At 47.7% G+C, this 15534-nt stretch overlaps 1 protein-coding gene across 3 annotated transcripts in view; it reads left to right on the top strand.

The window, feature by feature from the left end:
* LOC307074758 (uncharacterized protein) overlaps positions 1-15397 on the top strand; it is a 37912-nt gene extending 22515 nt beyond the window's left edge. The window contains exons 8-27 of one of the 3 annotated variants that reach the window (XM_079735063.1): positions 461-555; positions 1408-1462; positions 1728-1862; positions 3620-3850; positions 4316-4379; positions 4475-4823; positions 5108-5235; positions 5685-6063; positions 6262-6390; positions 6717-6753; positions 6839-6943; positions 7419-9701; positions 10095-10251; positions 10542-10632; positions 10723-10756; positions 10939-11049; positions 12550-12651; positions 12929-13160; positions 13589-13886; positions 14615-15397. In XM_079735063.1, coding sequence (XP_079591189.1) covers positions 461-555; positions 1408-1462; positions 1728-1862; positions 3620-3850; positions 4316-4379; positions 4475-4823; positions 5108-5235; positions 5685-6063; positions 6262-6390; positions 6717-6753; positions 6839-6943; positions 7419-9701; positions 10095-10251; positions 10542-10632; positions 10723-10756; positions 10939-11049; positions 12550-12651; positions 12929-13160; positions 13589-13886; positions 14615-14725 — 5126 coding nt within the window. In that variant the 3' untranslated portion in view covers positions 14726-15397. Of the gene's footprint in view, positions 1-460; positions 556-1407; positions 1463-1727; positions 1863-3619; positions 3851-4315; positions 4380-4474; positions 4824-5107; positions 5236-5684; positions 6064-6261; positions 6391-6716; positions 6754-6838; positions 6944-7418; positions 9702-10094; positions 10252-10541; positions 10633-10722; positions 10757-10938; positions 11050-12546; positions 12652-12928; positions 13161-13588; positions 13887-14614 lie in introns of all 3 variants that reach the window. The other 2 variants (XM_079735062.1, XM_079735064.1) reach the window with 2 other exon arrangements.
* Positions 15398-15534: the final 137 nt, after the last annotated feature.

Genomic DNA, 15534 nt, shown 5'->3' with positions numbered 1-15534 from the left:
TTTAAGTCGTCAGCAGCAATTTCCAGAGCACTAGCCTTGGCTCTCCCCTTTAGCGACAAGGTAACCGCCAAGGCTTGCTTCTTTTCATCCAGTTCTGTGACGAGTCTCCATATTGCGATCTCATTTTTCCAGCTTTCGTATGACGTCTTCTCGTCAAACGGTGGCGGAACTTTGTAATTCCCAGCAGCAGCCATCCTCTGCTACCAATGTTAATCGAGATAATCCAATAACCACAACGACAGTTGATCAAGTTGAAACGTTTACTGAAAGTTAGCATATTACATGTACAACCATGGCTGCCGCCATTATTCCCCGATAGAACAGCCAGCCAACCAAACTGCGCACGCGCAGTAGATAACATGCAACTTAACACGACCTTCTGGAATCACACACCCACTTTGTGTACTTTTTGAATGCATAACGTTCGCTGTTTTAATGTGTGTGTGTGTGTGTGTTACAGAGACGGACATGTTCTTCCTGGCAGTCAGCATGGTGGGGACAGACTTCTCCATGATCGGCCAGCTGTTCCCTCACAGAGGCCGATCCGAGATCAAGGTTACACCCAGCTTCTATATTTTCAAAGCTACAATATATTTATTAACAGGATTAAAGAACGGCTGAAATAAGTGATTGATTGGGTAAAACGGGATGTCGATGCACAAACAAATGGCCTTTCCTAAATGGGCTCTTATGGCACATTTCCACCGGCAGGTCCACTTCGGCCCAGCACGCCTTAGCCCAGTAGTGAAGGTGCGGTATAGCCCAGCTCAGTAACGGCTCTCGTTTCCACCGCCGACAGTACCCTTATGGTAGGGTGAGGTTTAAGCCGGATGGCGATAGCCACGGCAGCTACGTAAGCATCGTGATCTCATAGCAGCCTGACACAGTGTAGACTGCTAATAAGTCCAATGAAAAAGAAGAACGCAACACAATTAACAAAGAGCAACAATGTAGGACGTCCAAGAAGGACGTCCAAATTTTGCGCAACATTTTCTTCTATAAACAAAGCTTTCATCGTTGTCCAGAAATACCTTGCGGTTACTGTGTTGGTCTGTTTAACAAACGGCGTATGTAGCTCGAATTTGCCGGCATCCTTTCGGGCGTCTCAGTACCCCAACGGAGGAGTACTTTGAAATGAGTATGGCTCAATACGGCTCAGTCCGGATCATGGCCACTTTTGGCGGTGGAAATGCGAACCGTGCCGCACCTTTGACCCACACCCTTCGATGGAAATGGGCCATTAAGACACGATTACTTTAATATCAGAAAGGTTCATATAATTACATTAAATGGAGTATTGTCGATACAAGCATACAGGTCAATCAGATGAAGTCCGGTGCATTGTTGTCGTTATGATTTTTCATCACATGATTGTGTTGACCTGATCTTTCATGTGTTTTATCACAGAATAAATTCAAGAGGGAGGAGCGGGCGAACTCCTGGAGGGTGGACAAGGCCTTCAGTAAGGGTCTTCGTCACCACAACTCTTCCTTGCCGTCACTGGACCTTCCTTTTCTCTTTATCTTAGCACTATATCTTATTAATTGAAATGTTAATCCTATTCAATGTTCTTGTTATCCCATTATGTTTTTGTCTTTGTCACTGAACAAAAATCAACCACTGTGTTGCATCGATCCGACGTGTTGGTTCTGTGGGATAATGGAGTTCCTTTGGATGGCCATTAAGGAACCTCCTCTCCTGATGGTTTGTGTTTCATGGCTTTTCAGAGGAACGGCGGAAATTGGATCTCAAGTTTTTTTCAAAGCTTCTGGAAAAGATTCTGGAGCTTCAGAGCAAGAAAAAGAGGAAGCCCAAAGTGCCCTGTGAGAAGAAGACCAGAAAACCTACGAAGAAGGCTAACGGTAAAATTAACGAATCATTTACAATTAACTGTAGTATCATTTTCAGTTTTTCCCCTAGGATGGAGAGGCAGCAACGGAGGTGAAATGTTTATTTTTTTCGCACGGAAATTCTTTTGTGTGCTCGCAAAGCGCACCCTGCCGGGAGGTTTCTATGTGTCTGCCAGCAACATACAAAGAGTACATTTGTGCACAGTAATGAGCAGGGGAAATAAGGAGAGAATGAACATATTACAAGTATAATCTTTAGAACCATTATTTACATTTATTTAACAAAAAATATTTTATATCAACAACCACCCTATACAGTAAAATCACATAACCAATATACTACAACAATCGATACAACATACAACAATCGAAAAGGTCTGTGCATCAAACCAATGCATCTTCCCTCTCCCTCCCCTCTCCCCATAACAAAGGTTGTAGTAGGACCATAAATAGGCCATGCCTCTATTGAACAAGTTTTGGGGCTCTAGAGTCAATAATGGCGACGCTACTGAAATTGTTGCTAAAACTAAATGTATTTTGACATTTTTGCTAAAAAGAAATTCCTTAAAAATAAGTAGAGATATATTTTTCAAAACTTAAGGTTACAGTAAGACCATAAAGAGCCCATGCATATGGAAAACGTTTTAGGGATCTAGAGTCAATAATGGCAACACTATTGAAATTGTTCCTAAATAAAAAATCCTCAAAAATAAGGAGTGATATATTTTTTCAAAACTAAAGGTTGAAGTAGTACCATAAAGCGGCCATACTTCTATGGAACAAGTTTTGGGGCTCTAGAGTCAATAATGGCGACGCTATTTAAATTGTTGCTGAATAAAAAATCCTCAAAAATAAGAAGAGATATATTTTTCAAAACTAAAGGTTGTAGTAGGACCATGAAGAGGCCATACCTCTATGGAACAAGTTTTGGGGCTCTAGAGTCAATAATGGCGGCGCTATTGAAATTTTACCATTGTGGTCGTTTTCAGTTTTGCACTTTGCAGACGGTCCCTAAGCTCGCGGCTGAAAGCCGACAGCTCGTAAAAGCCAATGCAATTCACCGTTCACTAAAGACGGCTCGTTTGGATGAAAACAATGTTGTAGCTGGTTCTCTGGGTTACTACACTCAATTGTGTCGCAACGATGTTTCACTGATGATCTATTGAACCATAAACTCTGAATCTGCGGAAGTTCCTCTCCGTTTATGCTTTGCTCAGAGCGTGAATTGACCTGGATATGAAGCGTCCGTTGCGCAAAATAACATATCCAGCGTCCGTAGCGCACAAAATTGTATATTATTTTGCGTAGTGCAACATTCGAAATTTAAAGAGATAAGCTGAAGCTCTCCTCTCCTCTAGTTAAAAAAGGAAATTCAGCAGCGGCGGTCATATTTCAGCAGCGGCGTACCGCCCCTGCTAGGTGCATGTAGGGGAAACACTGATTTTGGAGAGGCTTTTATCCAAAGTGGCTTTTAGGTAGGGGTTGGATAGTGACTACATAGACAGGTCATTCAGGAGCAGGAAGGGGTTGGACGGTACAGCGACGGGTCACTAAGGAGCAGGTAGGGGTTGGACTGTACAGAGACGGGTCACTAAGGAGCAGGTAGGGGTTGGACTGTACAGAGACGGGTCACTAAGGAGCAGGTAGGGGTGACACGGTACTGAGACAGGTTATGAAGGAGCAGGTAGGGGCCACTTCTTGCATGAGGAGGCTTACTTGTACACTTCAGAGCTCGAGGGAGCTCACCAGGCACCTCCTGTTTCCCCCAGGGAGGAAGACCTCAAAGGACCTGAGCGATGTGGAGGAGGATCCTCTGGGGGAGGAGGTGGAAGGGGAGGACGGACAGGAGGATCCCGACTACGTCGGGGGACGGCACGATGTGGGCGACGTGCCCGAGATCCCCGTTGACCCTTCCTCAGCGGAAAAACCCGTCGAGAACAGCCCCTCGAGCCAGAAGCCCAAGATCAAAAGCATGAAGAGGGCCAAGAAGGTAGTGCAAGGTAGTGGATGTCATCCCCCTTTACTTCTTTGTTCCTTTAGTTATTCTAAGAGAATGGAAACATCAAAAAAACAAAATCAGAAAAAAGAAAACGTAATTGCTCTTAGTCGAACCAATGGAAAAATGCCAAGCAACAGCGCTGATGTATTAGACTTGACTTAACTTGATCTATTTCATCATATGGGACATTTGTTTTAAAAAGAAGCCTAGGGTGATGGTTCCCCTTGAGTTAGGTAAAGGGGCTTTGTGTCACTTTCTCGCCAGGTCTACCGTAACGCACTCTGTGATTGCGCAAGCGTTGAGACTTTCTCAATATGGTTTTCCAAAGACCAAATGGTTTTAGACTGAGGAAGACACCCTGGACTGATGTGCCATGGGTTGCTGTGTTTTCTCCTCTTCAAAATGCTTTCCAATAGAAGCTTTGAGTCTGCACACGTTTATCTCTGTACTATATTCCTAAACACAGCGGAGGCATCTGTACCCGAAGAGGCTGAAGCAGCAGTGCCAGAGGACGGTTTATCCATCAAAGAGTAACCATGAATAATGAATCCTTCCTTATTCAATGGACCTCATGTCACCCATTGGGTGCAATACAAACTCTAAACACACGACTCTGAATCCCCAGGCCGGAAGATGCCGAACAGGGGACCCCCGCCGGCGACACCGTATCCCAACCCGGCAAGCGGGCCCGGGCCAGGGCTGTTAAACCTGTCCTACCACCCCGCCGGAAGAAAGGAAAGGAGGCCGTCGCAGTACCCCCAGATTCAACAGCCTCGAACTCCCAAGATGCACCAGCCTCAGACTTCCAAGATGCACCAGCCTCAGACTCCCAAGATGCAGCAGCCTCAGACTCCCAAGATGCACCAGCCTCAGACTCCCAAGATGCACCAGCCTCAGACTCCCAAGATGCACCAGTCAAAAACTCCCAAGATACACCTGCCACGGTGGAAACCCTCACAAGTGATGCAGAAGAGGTGAGTTGTGTTGGGTTCGGCATGTTTGGTCTGGTTGGGGCTTGTTTAATTTAAAAAGGGTGGTGTACCCAAAATCTATTTAGGTTTCTTTTAAACATTGTTATATGTATTATATGGTCTTCAACATAGTAATCTATACCATTATTTCCAAGTTATAATGTCAAACTTTGTCAACATGCTCTGGTCTGACTTTCCTTGACACAAAGAAGTTTGAAAACCCCTGGCCTAGAATGTTATTTAAAAAAACTTTCAATGTAAAGTATCTAAAGTGCTCTACTCTAAAGGTCGATGAAGAACCCTTTACCCCAGCCAAGAAAAGGAAGAAGCTGGACTACGATGATGATGATGATAACGATAACTCCTCTCAAGATGAAGAAGTCTCCCACATTAAGATTGATCTCAAACCTACAAGGTATGCCAACCAAGAAGGAAGCCATTTACACATACATGTAGGGCTTTTAGCAGATGCTTTTATCCAAAGTGACTTACAATTGCTAGGTTAACCCATTCCGTGTATCCAACAAAGATAGCTAGCGTTAGATCCTACACAATGCTGTGTAATGTACTTTTATCAAGTGCCAGGAAGTACAATATACAATAAGTGTGTACATTAAGTGCCAGGTGTTAATAGGAGAGTAAGGGAGGAGGGTTGCTGAGGGTAAGGAGGGAGGCTATGCAGAGTCCAGGTGACCTCTGAACAAAAGAGTCTTGAGTCTCTTGCGGAAGCCCAATGGGCTGCTTGGTTTTTGTCGGAGAGCTTAGATTTGATCAATATTTCTACTATTAAAATGTTCCTATCCCACACATCATGGCGTTTTAGAAGATGCTGTTCTTGGTCAACGTGTGATGATGGGGTTTCAGGTACGGCAGGATGCCCAAAGCCACCCAGCACCTGAACTACCCCGCCTCCCCCAGCCGACCCCCGACCTCCTCCTGCCCAAAGAGCAGGCGGCCCCCCTTCAAGACCACCTCCTCCAAGGCGCCGGCCCCGGAGCCCAAGCAGCCAAAGCTGGTCACGCTCCGGGCCTTCCTGTCAGACTGTAGCGACGATGAGGAGGAGGAGACGGAGGATGCAGGACGGAAGAAGCCAGTTTGGGTGGGGTTGGAGGAGGAGGAAGAGGAGGAGAACAGGCTCCGTGGGTTGGACCCCATGGGGGTCAGCTGCGCTCCGGTCTTCGTGCCCGCCAGCCTCCGCTCCCCGCGCCCGGTGGTCTCGGCGGTGGAGGAGACCATGGAGGAGGTAGGAGAACCTCCACCCAGCTCACGACTTCACCCTCGCCCATCCGCATCGCGCCGTCACTCAATCACTCGTATCTCAGTTGTGTTCAGCTGTTCTTTTACATGATTTAGTTTTTCCCCTTCATTTCCTTTTCCATGCATGGATGTGTTTCATCTCATCCCCATGCCACCCCCCCCCCCTGTGCTCCATTCTCCTCAGCTTGATATTTTAGTTAATGTGCCCGACATGTTGGACATCACCCAAGACTCCTCCCACCACGCGCCCTGTGAGCATGTGCAGAATGAAACGGAATCGGTACCGTTTGAGCATTCCTTAGACCTGCTGGCTGTAAGTCCCTCTGAACCCCCCCCCGAACCATCAACTTGCTTCGTCATAAAACGTTTAACCATATAATGATTATTATGATCTATCTGGTTTTTCATTGATTGTCTTTGGATCTCATCTTATAACATCTGAACTTTGGCTCCATCGCTAGTCTATTGAAATGGCACACTTTATTATGTTTAGGAAGCTTTTTCATATTCCTTTTTTCTATTTCCTTACTTATCCATGTTTCATTTATTTTGTCCCCATTAAAACGTTGCATGTTTTATACCAGTTATTATAAGGTGACTATTATCTATAAAGCATTCTCTCATCCGATCTGTTCCCAGGATGTGATCGACTTTCTGTCTCCAGATCATATGGAAGGTATGTTACAGCATTTGACAGGACTTTAGCAAAGATATCGTTCTTTCCGCAGGATTTGCGTGACAGCCATTTTGTTTTTATTCAGTGTCTGACAACGAGGCGGCTCACACCCTGCTGACCATCGGCAACCGCTCCCTGCAATCTCTCCTGGTCCACGTCGGGGATCTGTCAGGGCCTGACTTCAATACAGGTGTGGTACAAGAGTTTAGAGCCACCTCAGTTTCACATAAACTAAGACTTTTTGTTTTACTCTGTATAGTCCTTTGTCTCTTAAAGCTGCTCTACGTAAGTTTCGAGGGTAATAAAGAGAGCAGAAGAGAACAAGATTTAAAACTACGATACCCTCAATCCCTCTCTGCTCCCTCCCTTTCTTATTTTGCTTTGGGATTCATGATATGTATTCCATTTCATGTACTTGTGATAAACGGGCAAGATGGAAACCCCAGAACCAACCAGGGATGAGATGCCCAAATTTGTCAAAAATTGAAATCGTCTCCTACAGAAACTCAAATCAGAACAGATATTCACAGCGCATTTCACCCACTAATAGCTGACCAATGGCTATGCCACTTCTAACACATGACACTCAAATATTAGCTCTTGAACCTAAAAAGCACCTTTTATAAATCTAATCAACAACATATTCTTTCCCAATGTCATTACAGATTTACCGGCCGTCAGTGATCCGGGCATTGCCAACCAGAAGGAAGACGTCGAACCCGATGGCGACTTCCTCGACATTCTCCCTGCCACGACGGCGCCTTCAGACACACCCATGCTCGCGGTGGACTCGGCACATCAGGACATCAGTGCAACACACGATGATCGTGGAGCTCTTACGGTGGACAAACCCATTCCCGATACCCCCAATGCATCCAGCAGTAGCATTAGTGACGCCCCCCTTGCCGCTCTGAATACGGAACCAAAGCCTCGACAAAGAGAAGCCCACGTAGAGGGGACGGCGGTGGCAGCGATCAGTTCCCCGCCGAGGAAGCACGGGCGGTTAGCCAAGATCAAACCCAAGCCCAACCTGCTTCGGGCCTCCAGGGTCGCTCGACCCACGCAGAACCCCACGACCGAATCACACGAGGCTGACGGGAACCAGACGCCGGGAGCCGCGCACAAGGAGGATGTGTCTGAGAAGGCGACGTTGCCAGCGGCGGTGGAATCTTCTGTTCCATCAACGGGCCGTGTGCCACCATCATCTGCAGTCGGACTCCGGCCAACTTGTAGGGATGAGATCCCAGAGGAGACACCTGCCGGACAGGATGGGACCGCAGGGAGAGGACAGAGTCTTGAAGTAGAACCACAATTGGAGACCTCAGTGAAGAAGGACACTGAAGAAGAGGACTCTGCAAGATTTACATTGGAAACTGTTCCGGAAGCGGCAACAGGGAGTGAACCTCGGACAGATCCTGCACCATCCCATCCCTCCTGTGACGTTGCGGCCAATGGAATGCTGGCCGCGACTGAGGCAAAGGTAGCTGAAGTTGTACAGCCAAGTCCTGTGGTGGCGAGGAGGAGACAATTCCCCAAAGCCAAACCCAATCTGGGCCGACGGACCCGAACCGCTCCTTCTGTAGAGTCGGACCCGACTAAGGTCAGTCCGGACGGGAACGCCTCGTCTTCAGAACCACAACCCACAGAGGACACGGTGACGCCGCCGGGACCAGGATCCACCTACAGCACCACTGGGGACTTCAAAACGACCGGTCTTACCTCACCGTCGCCGGTTACGTTGATAAAAGCGGGATCGGCTATCACGCCCACGGGAGCAGGGGTCGGCAGAGAGGAGGGGAAGGCTGACGTTGTGGATTCCCTCGGAGGAAGTCAGGCAAAGGTAGCACAGGTACAAACCACGAAGGATAACCACTCAGACACCTCGAAACAAGACAACGTGCCGGTCTCGCTTGGATCAGAACCGAAGCCCGTCGCAGATCACGGATCACGCTTCGAAGTCGGAATGCGACCGAGAATCACCCGCTGTGTGGCAGCCCCCACACCCCTGCAAGCCTCTCTGAAGCAAACTTCTGAACCCCTCGAACCGGAGACCTCTGGATGTATGGGGGCACAAAGGTCACGTGTGGAAGGGGAGCAGGAGACAAGCGGCCCCGGGGCCACCAGGACCACCACTCCGGCCCCTCAGCCTGCTCAACAAGAGGAGGAATCCTCCCCATCCGAAGGAGGACCTGCGGTGGGAGACGGGGTGGTGCGGCCGCCGGCGGGCTCCAAGGATTCCGTATCCGACAGTTCTTCGTCGCAGTCGGAGGAGGGGGTGGTCCGGACGAAACCGCGGTGCGTCCCGGGCACATCAAGGCCTCGCATCAGCCATGTCAAACCCAAGCCTAACCTGGGCCCTCAGGCCTCCAGGGTCAGCCACGACAAGCAGCCTCCAACCCGGCGCCAAGTCCCACCGTCTCAACCCGACACAGGCCCCGGGACGCCAAAAGAGGCCCTCCCTTCGGACTCCCGAGGGGGAAGGGACGCCGTTGAGGAACACAGAGGGCCATCGAGGTCCTCTTCGGTTGCGGCTCAGTTGAATCCCGTGGCGTCCTCCGAAAACGAAACAACGCTAAATCCATCCGTGAGAAGTACGCCAAATTTTGAAAACACAAGCTGTGCGAACGCCGAGAAGTCGCTCCTCCTTCCGGACCCTTTCGATATGACCGAAGACGACCAACCTCCAGCCTCGGTAGCATCGTCGACATGGGAAGCGAGCGTTGAGGGAACAACATCCAGTCACGGCGCCTCGTGGTTTGTTGAAAACCCCTTCACGGTGGTGGACGAGGGCGTTGAGGAGGTGTTACCTAGCGTGGCCCTAGCAACAGCACCCCCTGTTTGTCAAGAGAATTCAAGGGCTTCCAGGTGTGATCAGGCCTCCAAAGCTCCAGAATTTGATCCCCTGAGCCGGCCAGTCACAGAGACGGCCATACCCGCACCTCAGACAGGTCAGAGGAATAATTAAACTGACGTAAATTAGATGTTTATAAAACTGAAGGACATGCAGTAACTGGAAACTAATGCACCACTGCACTTCCACCACAGCTATCAGTTTGGTTGAAACTATATTTTTGGACAAAAAAAAGGGGTTGAATGAATGGTTTGTTTACCTATTTTTTCTAAGGAAGAAAGGGGCGATGAAAACATATTTTTTATCCGAAGGCTAAAAATGTGTGTGTGTGTGTGTGTGTGTGTGTGTGTGTGTGTGTGTGTGTGTGTGTGTGTGTGTGTGTGTGTGTGTGTGTGTGTGTGTGTGTGTGTGTGTGTGTGTGTGTGTGTGTGTGTGTGCGTGGAGCAAACCTTCCTCCTGTGTCTCTAACGTCCCGGTACCATGCCCTCAGTGCTCCCCGTCCTGCCGGTGCCCTCCGACCCGGAGGAACCCTTCTTCATCCTCTCCCTCACCGAGATCCCCGTCTTCCCCACAGCGGGGGGGGCCTTCGGGGTGTCTGAGGACCCCCCCAATCTGCCTGGGGCCGAGGCAGCCCCAGAGCCACTGAGGTCAGCGGGTACACACACACACACACACACACACACACACACACACACACACACCAGTAATGCCTCCAAACTGACAAAGCATGGTTCATGGATAGAGGGCGACTCCAACCTGAAGGGATGAACTAAAGGGTTGTCAGCAATTCTAGTGAAATATATGCTTGAAAATAGCTGTATTGTTGTTAACCATCAATAATATGGAAATAATGATAAAAATGTAAAATACATGAGTTGATTTCTATAAATTGATTTCTGCTGGTGGTGTTGTACTGACCTCTCTGTTCCCTGGCCAGCGACCCACCGACCCCTGCAGGGGGGTCATCAGGCAGGAGGTCCGGCCTCCGCCTGCACCAGGACGCCGACTCCACCCTCCCAACTCAGACGGTAGGCAGAGTTAATGAGACGTCCTCGCACCTCAGTCTTCACCATGACCACCATGACAACCTCTCCTTCATCTTTAACCCTTTCTCACAGGCACACGTGACTGAGCAGCCAGACCCCCAACAAGGTAGCTGGTGTGTGTGTGTGTGTCTGTCTCTCACTCTCTCAGTAACTCACTCACTTGAACAATTTGAATAATACATTATTATTAACATGTGCTTCATCATTTCTGTATAATTGACAGACCTGATAGAGAGAAAATATTTTTGTTTGTGTTATTTCCTGACGTTGTTTTCACCATCTGAATAGACCCTGTTCCGGTCCCAGTTCCAGAGCTACAAGAAGCTGTGGTCCGGTCTGTGGAGGCTGAACCTCCCAGTAAGGAGAGGAGAGCGTTGTCCGGTTCCAGGCGAAGGAAAAGTAAGGAGAAGTTATTTATATCTAAACACAACTGTGTGTGTGTGTGTATGTGTGTGTGTGTGTGTGTGTGTGTGTGTGTGTCAGACATATGCACACAGAGTTTGGACCGCCCTCTGAAACTTTTTTCAATTAGCATGTTTAGCGATGGCATGCGGGGCCAGTAAAGCGGACTCTCCATCACATCGTCTATGACGGCGCTGGCTAAACAGACGATACTCTGAGCAGAATAAATTAAGCATTTGTCTTGAGGGTTGTTGGCAATCACTGGCTGCCAAACCGGTTTTTTATGTGTCCGGTAGGATGCCGGTAAATATGGGGCAAGGCTCAAGGGAATGCAGTGTTATCGTGCGTGGAATGTGTTTCCGTGTTGGAGGCACGGCATATCAGACACAGGCTAGCAATTTTGCAAGTCTCGCGTCTGGAGTCTCCCTTCACATTTTCTACATGCCGGGCCGAGGACGTTTTTTAGTGACAACTCCCTTAGAGTTGTAATAAACAGCTGTAAAAACCAAAGTAGCGCGTTCTAGACATGTTTAGTCATGGATTTAAAGTGCCAGTAAGCCCACTTTTTCAGCTGGAATTCGAACACTATGAGATAAAACGAATGTGTTTTGGGCTGGGAGTTTAGGGAAAGATGGTGCATGTTATCGCCATAGTTACGAGCCAGGCCAACTTTATGATGCATTTTTAGTACCGTTGTTGTGTACTCAACTGTTTTGAGCATTATGATAAGCAATGTTGTATATAAATTCTGCCGTACACCGTAGTATTTTACTATAGGTGTCCGGAAAGCCTAACCCTCACTCGGACGCGGGCGTTAACCACTGCTCAGACGGAGCTTCACCATTAGTACACCATGGCGTTATACAATACTTTTCCGAAAGGCCCAACTTTATCTCGGACACCACAGCCAACCGCTGCCCAGACAGAGCTCTACAGGTCCACACAAACCGCGCTGCCCCTTTGTGACGTCAGACTACCTCAAAAAAAAGAAGGTGGTCTGACGTCACGAAAAGAACGCCACCTGCGGGTTTTGGTGAGAATGGCAAAAACCTTGGATTTTACCCCTTTTTTCTCTTAATTGGGTCCTCAGTTCAGGAACAGTGATAAAATGGCATAGATTACTTTGTTGAAGATCATATAAGACAATGACTACTTTAAAAACAAAAATAAAGTGGTTTTTGGTTCATTGCCTCTTTAAACAAATGCAGACATGATAAACTATCTTTCCCATGCTAATACTGGAACATTTAATATGGCAAATCTTCATTCATTCATTTTATATACCTGTCACTTGAAATGTTTACGGTCTGTGCGTGTTGAAATGTTTACTGTTTTCACTGGCCCCGGCACCCCCCTTATCGTTGGAAGGTATGCAGGACGTCTTGTAGCGACTAAAGCCACCAGGCACTGTGTGTTCTTCAGCCATTAAGGCACCGGTCCTAAACACAAAGCCAGTGAGACTCAGTGGGCGGTCTGTTGTGTGTACCTTTTGAGCAGAGCCCAGTCCGAGCCCTGCTGTCGCTGAGCCGGCTGAGAAGCCCCAGGAACCCCCCAGCAAGAAGAGGAGAGGCCCTGGGGCCCGTCGACAAGGGAAGCAGGGTGAGTACAGACCACACCCTTCGGTCGTATCGGACGACGGCTGGGTGCTACGGGTCTGCACAAGTTCACACACACAGTTCAGGTTCTCACGGTCGGCCTACTGGACTTATCCCGTCTGAAAAGTGTCAACGCATATGTTTATCAATTTTTTTAACTGAATGTTTCTGCGAGATATATAATAAGATATGCGTAAAAATATGAAAATTCTCAAATCAACAATCCAACATTCCAAACTTGGCATCACGTGGAAACATTTGCGTATAACTTCATCCTCTAGCCCCGGTGGAGGTCCAGCCCAGATCTACCGGGACGAGGCAGACCAGAAGGGCCTCTGGTGGCAAGGACCGGACTGCTGATGTCCCCCAGTCGCAGGGCTCCACTGACACACAACCACCCCCAGGGTCCACAGGGCTTCTGGAGGCTCAGCAGGGCGGGTGTACCCCAGACGAGGCCGGTGACGCCAGCCGGCCAATAGAAACTCAACCTCCTAAAGCACCTGCTCTGAAGAGGTGAGTCGGAGAACGTGAAAGGTCCTGATCTCAGGCCCCGTCCACACTATCCGGTTTCGTTTTATGCGTTCAGGAATATCTCTGTAAACACGGATTCATTGCGAAACCGCATCGAGCTGTAGAAACACTGTAGTAAATATTCAAGGCGCTGGATCTCCACAGAAAAAAGTGGAGCGCATCAAGCCTGCACGCATTAAGGCTGCACACTGTATGCAAACATTCAGTCACGAGGAGATTCAACCTTTTAAATTGAGCAGAAATACTTTTTAATGTACAGTTAGTAATTAAATGTATCAAGGGGCTGTACTTAAAGCTACAAGAAGAACACACTAGAAGTACACTTAAAATGGAGGACAAAAGCGTTTTTTTTTGCTATCGGGGAATCCCTAATCTATTTTTTTATTTTTGTGGTTTATTTTACCTTGCAGGAAGCCCAAGGGGTTCCTCTCGTTCCTCTCGGGCCCGGCGATCCCGGGCCCCTCTGGAACCCCCGGGTCAAAGGTCAGAGCGCCGCCCCTCGCCCCGCAGGTCAAAGTGTCTTGTGGCGCGGCGAGAAAACCGGGCCCCGCCTCGGTAGGCGGTGCCAAGAAAACATCACTCAAAGACGTTTCCATGGCGCCGCAGGCTAGGCCGGCCCCTGTCCCGTCACGGGCCCCGGTGCCGGTGTCCCGCGACAGTACGGGCCCCGCAGAACCGCGGCCCACCACCTCTGGAAGAACTGCTGAGGTGACGCTGTCCACCCCGGGACAATAACACTAGGGGGGGGGGGGGGGGGGGGGGGTTTGTCTAATGGCTAGTTGAAGCATCCTTTAACTAGAAGCCCTCACTAGCCCTCACTGCTCCCTAATGACATGACGCAGGATTCACTGTGGCAGCAAGCAGCAGAGCTCCCCCCGTTTGAAAAGCTGTCTACGTTTTACTCAAGAATAACAGAAAGGATATCCAACATTGAGTCTAAAAGTGATTTGGGGGTTTACTAGCGCTTAACGGGGCCCTTTTTTACCAGCAAGTGTGTCTTTTTGAATTGCCATTAGAAGCCATTTCAAAATATTCTAAATATATATATATATATATATATATATATATATATATATATATATATATATATATATATATATATATATATATATATATAAAATTTTATGACTTCACAAGTGGAAGTGTCCACCCAGAAGTACAGAGGATATCTCAGCCTCCCAGCCTATCAAATGCACCGTACCACCTGGTAGTGGATAGATCACCCAACAGCCTATCAAATGCACCGTACCACCTGGTAGTGGATAGATCACCCAACAGCCTATCAAATGCACCGTACCACCTGGTAGTGGATAGATCACCCAACAGCCTATCAAATGCACCGTACCACCTGGTAGTGGATAGATCACCCAACAGTCTATCAAATGCACGGTAGCGACTGGTTGCTCCTGTCTAACCTTCTGCCCCCTCCCCTACAGACGGCCCCGCCCCACCAGGAGGACCAGCTGAGGGTCAGCAGGGGGGACGAGGAGCCCACCAACGTCATTCAGTACTTCTTTAGAGACATTTTTACAGAAGTGGACGAATGAGTGGACAATCTTTTTTTGATCATTAGTCTTATTTTTTGTATTTAGTTTGTTCTATATAGAGATATTAAAGATAATTCAGCTGTTTAATGTTTATGTGTACTATTTATTTGCTGCTGGTTAGTATCTAGGTTTCAAACACCCTCATTCTGACCTGTTGTTTGAATTGACAATAGATATACCATAACTCATTTTGTGTATATTTAGGTTACTGTTAGTCCTCTGATATATTTTAGCTGGTAACTCCTCAGCTTGAGCAAATCAAAGAACTTATGATTACTGCACCTCTGGCCTGTTGAAAAAGGTGCCAATTGTAACCTCATGAAACCATAGTCTTTGTAAAGCTGCCAACATTATATTCTTTGTAAACCCACCAGTGTCATAGTGTCAGTGCTCATTCCTGAGTCTTGTTTCTCAGGTTAGTGTTTAGTTTACTGTCTCATATCCAGCAAGTTAACTACAGTCTGCTGAAAGTCAAATGGCCAGCCATGCTTTCCTATGGAGATGACAAGCATAGCATTTCCGTTTTCGGAAATGTTCTGTACTTACTGTTTTTTACTTGCGTTCTGCTGTTACTAGCTAAATTTACCATTGTTTTAAGTTGTCAGTGATAAAAGGTGAAAACATTTCAGACAAAGTTTAGAACCACTTCAACAATCCATTGTCATAAATGACTTCATTTATTCATCCTTTACTTTCCTGTAAGATATGTTAATAAATCAAGCCTTGGATACAAGTGGAATTTTTGAAGTTTATTTCACGAGCATTATATACTGTTTGTTTAGTTTCTTATGAATATGTCTGAACTCGAG

The sequence above is a fragment of the Pollachius pollachius genome (assembly GCF_949987615.1).
Source record: "Pollachius pollachius genome assembly, chromosome: 4".
NCBI lineage: Eukaryota > Metazoa > Chordata > Actinopteri > Gadiformes > Gadidae > Pollachius > Pollachius pollachius.
This window is presented reverse-complemented; position numbering and strand designations above follow the sequence as displayed.